This window comes from Austrofundulus limnaeus, unplaced genomic scaffold, assembly GCF_001266775.1.
Source record: "Austrofundulus limnaeus strain Quisiro unplaced genomic scaffold, Austrofundulus_limnaeus-1.0 Scaffold8, whole genome shotgun sequence".
Classification (NCBI taxonomy): Eukaryota; Metazoa; Chordata; class Actinopteri; order Cyprinodontiformes; family Rivulidae; genus Austrofundulus; species Austrofundulus limnaeus.
This window is the reverse complement of record NW_013952410.1, coordinates 3,083,615-3,087,640: the sequence shown is the minus strand read 5'-3', so window position 1 is coordinate 3,087,640 and position 4,026 is coordinate 3,083,615. Positions and strand designations below refer to the sequence as shown.

General features: G+C 38.7%; 1 protein-coding gene across 1 annotated transcript in view; it reads left to right on the top strand.

Moving 5' to 3' along the window:
• Positions 1–4,026, top strand: part of LOC106511495 (guanine nucleotide-binding protein subunit beta-4) — a 15,343-nt gene that overhangs the window by 5,362 nt on the left and 5,955 nt on the right. The window contains exons 2-4 of the mRNA XM_014000249.1: positions 136–338; positions 474–512; positions 3,128–3,234. Coding sequence (XP_013855703.1) covers positions 282–338; positions 474–512; positions 3,128–3,234 — 203 coding nt within the window. The 5' untranslated portion in view covers positions 136–281. The remainder of the gene's footprint in view (positions 1–135; positions 339–473; positions 513–3,127; positions 3,235–4,026) is intronic.

Sequence of the window (4,026 nt, the reverse complement as noted above, 5' to 3'; positions counted from 1 at the left end):
GCATTGTCCTCTCCACACCGTACACCCATCTTTAGTCCGAACCCAAACAGGATATCTTTGTTTGTGTGATGGAAGTCTTGCTGGCCTTTTCTGTCTACCTGTTGAACTTAAAGCATTTCTGTCTTTGTTTTGCAGGTGTCAGCTGGTGAAGTGTTTGTGTGAGTGTGTGTGTGCGTGCGCGCGTGAGTGTGTGAGTGTGCGTGCGTGGAGGCACGTGTGTCTTCTCAGCCCAGCCAGTGTTTTTGGAGTGGAGTGCGGCCTGAGCACATTTCACAGGGACAATGAGCGAGCTGGAACAGTTACGCCAGGAAGCTGAGCAACTACGCAATCAGATCCGGGTACGACGACAAAAGCTTCCTAAACGTGTTTCTAACTTGTCGACCTCCGGCAAAAAACTGGATTCRAAGAAACCAATTAAATATTCTACCTCCTTTTTGTCATCTTGTCTCATTTGAAATGATCTCTTGTTGCAGGATGCCAGGAAAGCCTGCAGCGACTCAACTCTTTCACAGGTAAGAAAATTCCTTTACACATGTAACATTTGATCATTTAAAATCTTAAACAACTTGTCACAAAATTAACTAAGTGCTATAATCTATGTATGTGTCCATTCACTTTGTTCTACTGTAAAGCTGCATACACAGCGAACGCGTTTGGAGCAGCCAAAATGCTCCTGCCGCATGTGTTTGGCTGCTTGTCAACAGCTGTCCGTTCACACCGAACGCGTCTATAAAGACGCGCAGTGGGAGGAGCGTCTTTGTTCTTTTTCCGGTCGGTTGATGTTTAAATTGAAGATAAAATAAATAAAATAGCTTTGCTTTTAAAGAGCAAGAGAACGTTGCGCACAGAGCAGATAATTAATTTACCAGATAATTTAGAGGCGCTCTCATAGACTTTTTTTTAAAAAAATTCCCAAACCGGGACCAGACTAGAGGTTGTAGAGGGAGGAGGGTCTTGTTTTTTTTTCCTGTCTGTCTTTAATGACGGGTGAAATAAAGATGAAATAAATACAATGGCTTTTTTTATTTACTGAAGTTTCGCCACTCCAGGAACTGCGAGCTTATCCTTTTATTTTTGCCCCAAGCTCAGCGAGCTGCTGCTGTCTCATCACATCGGTGCTGATCTCTCCAGCTAGAACACCAACTGCAGACTGTCGATTTCAGCTAAAAAGGCTCCTGTCAGTCTGTGTCGGGTTCATGAAACCGTCACGTGAAAAAAAAATCTCTCCCAATTGGTTGCTGCTGCGTGGCGAGCAGCCAAATTTCAATTTGTTGAACTTTAGCAGCCGCTGCTTTGCAGCTGCCGCATGTGCAGAAAAATGCTCTGCCGCATGTTGCGCGCTGCTCTCAACTGGCAAAACACGCCGCTACGTGCTGCGCTGCTCCAAGATCCACGTCCACCATAGACTTTGCATGTAAACTGGCTGCTTTGGCTGCTCCAAACGTGTTTGGTGTGTACCTGGCTTTAGTCAGAAGCAGGGTTCGACAAGATTTTTTTTTTTTTTTACCTGCCCTGTCGGGCAGGTGACGACAAATGTTACCTGCCCGAAACAAAAATGTTCAAATTTTGATAAAATAAGAAAAATGTGTACTGTACTTTGTACCACAAAAATATTAACATGTTTATACAGAGGTATATAAAATATGACTTCTGATTAAACAGATGCAAACATTTTAGACTGAGTTACTAACAGTGTTTTATGAAGAACATCTTCAAAAAAGTGTTTCCCTAGAGTATTGACCTTGGGGGTGGGGTTCATGAAAACAGAATGATCAACAGCAGCAGCTTTGTTTTAAATACAAYTTACAGAAAATGAGAGTCTGAAATTTGCATTAATTAAATCGTAAATAGTGAATCTCATATCCAAAGATACATTTAAAATATGTTGAACTGGAGTTTCCATACAACATGATGATAAATCTAATGTTATTTATACAACTCAGAATATAATTAGAGATGTCTTAAATAGGTATTTTGAATTGTCAAAATATATTAAGAGATGTCTATTTGTTTCTTTCATTCATAAAAACAAAACCATCTATGTTCAGCATTAAAAAACCCAAAGTAAATCATACCCTGAAGTAAAAGGGTGCAGAGTGAAGTAAAAAAACTTTTTATCATATTTGCCCCTTATTTTTAAAAAATCAACTTCAACAAACAAACAATCTCAAGCTGGAAAGTTCTCCAAATTAAAAAAAGGTAAATAAAACAAAATAATAAAATAAAACATTTTATTATTTTATCCTAAATAACTAATATGTCTAATTTAGTCATAAAACAATTTCNATTTTATCCTAAATAACTAATATGTCTAATTTAGTCATAAAACAATTTCAGATAACTAGAATATAAGTGTGGTGAAGCCAAATAAATGGTAGATCGGCCTGCCATACAATGAGCTTCTGACCCGCTGCTGCTATCTCATCTTCATCATCATCTTCATCAGAGCAGAAGCCGACATTAGCAAGATGGATTTATGACTGAATGAACGTCCACATATTTTTTTTATCTCTGTGGGTAACAATATATAAAATAAAAAAAAACATTTTCCCCCCCGAAAACACGGGTGTGAAAAAAGCTACGGTTTTTAAACCTTCTCTCTGCGTGACGTGCAGCAGGAAGGAGGGAGGAACCTGTGATCCTGCGACACGACGGCAAGCTGTAACTTTTCTACAGCAGGAGGGGGACATTTTGACTATTTATTCTCTCTTTACGTTTAAAACACCATATTTTTTCATTTATTTTCAGAACATTTTGAATAAATGGCCCTGTAAAAAAATAAAAGAAATTGTTTACCTGCCCTGTCGGGCAGGCATTGGGACACATCCACCTGCCSGACAATGGGTTTTACCTGCCCCGGGCAGTCGGGCAATAGGATTTGTCAAACCCTGGTCAGAAGATTGTTTCAGATGATTAAAATACTTTGCATTCTTTGTCAGTACTTAAAAATGTGTAATCCCCCGAGCCGTATAATTATTCCAAACATAGTTCGAATCAATAAATTACTCGACTTTCTTTCAGCTTTGCTCCTTGTTCACATTATCAGCCTGTTTTTTGCTGCTTCAGCTCGTGTCCAGTTGTGATAAGTGTTTCTGGGCCTCATGTGTAGCTTCCTGTGTTTTGACAGATCACAGCTGGTCTGGACTCAGTGGGCCGGATACAGATGCGGACGCGGCGTACACTCAGGGGCCACCTGGCCAAAATATATGCAATGCACTGGGGGAGTGACTCCAGGTACGGTTTTATTACACAATATGTATAATCATAATGAGTAGCAGACGTTTACTGACCTATATGAGCAGTTTACTTAAAGTAAGCTCTTACCCTTCCTGTGTGTTCGCTGACGCTTTTTTATTAAACACCTTACAGATAATTTAAAAGGTTCATTGTAAACTTTTCTCAATATGTAAAAATGTATTTGAGCTAGTGGGAGTTGATGCTTTGCTATTGGTTTGTTCACTGACTAGATTAAAAAAATCTGTATTTTTGAGCATCTGATCTGCTGTCCTAAGACACTTRGTTATATCTGGAATAGGTTTTGATACCTTGTAGTTTTTGGTTTTATTTTCCTGTTGTTTTAACTTGTATGTGCAACAGATGCCACCCTAATCTCACAGAGGCTAAACAACATTATATGTCTTCCTTTTGGATATAAAAAGTTAAGATATATTCATTTTTATAATCCTTAAAATAAAAATAAATTGCTGTAAGCACATTGGACCTCATGCAAGAACATGTTCGTATTCTTATCCTAAATTTCTCTTACTTTTGTTCGTACAAAGGGTTCGTACGAACGTCAGATTCAACAAACTCTTCTATCTTCAGGAAAAGTGTGTAAATGAGCTGCGTAAATTCCACCTGTTCGTATATAAGGCTGTTTCCTGCCTCAGATATCAGGAAGTGTCCATTCATGAAAATGAAAGCGAAAACTAAAAAAAGAAAAACTTTACGAGTTCAGAGATTGAAGTCCGTCTGTCAGAGATCCAGAAAAGAAAATCTGTCATTTTTAGCAGGTCAGCTGTGGAA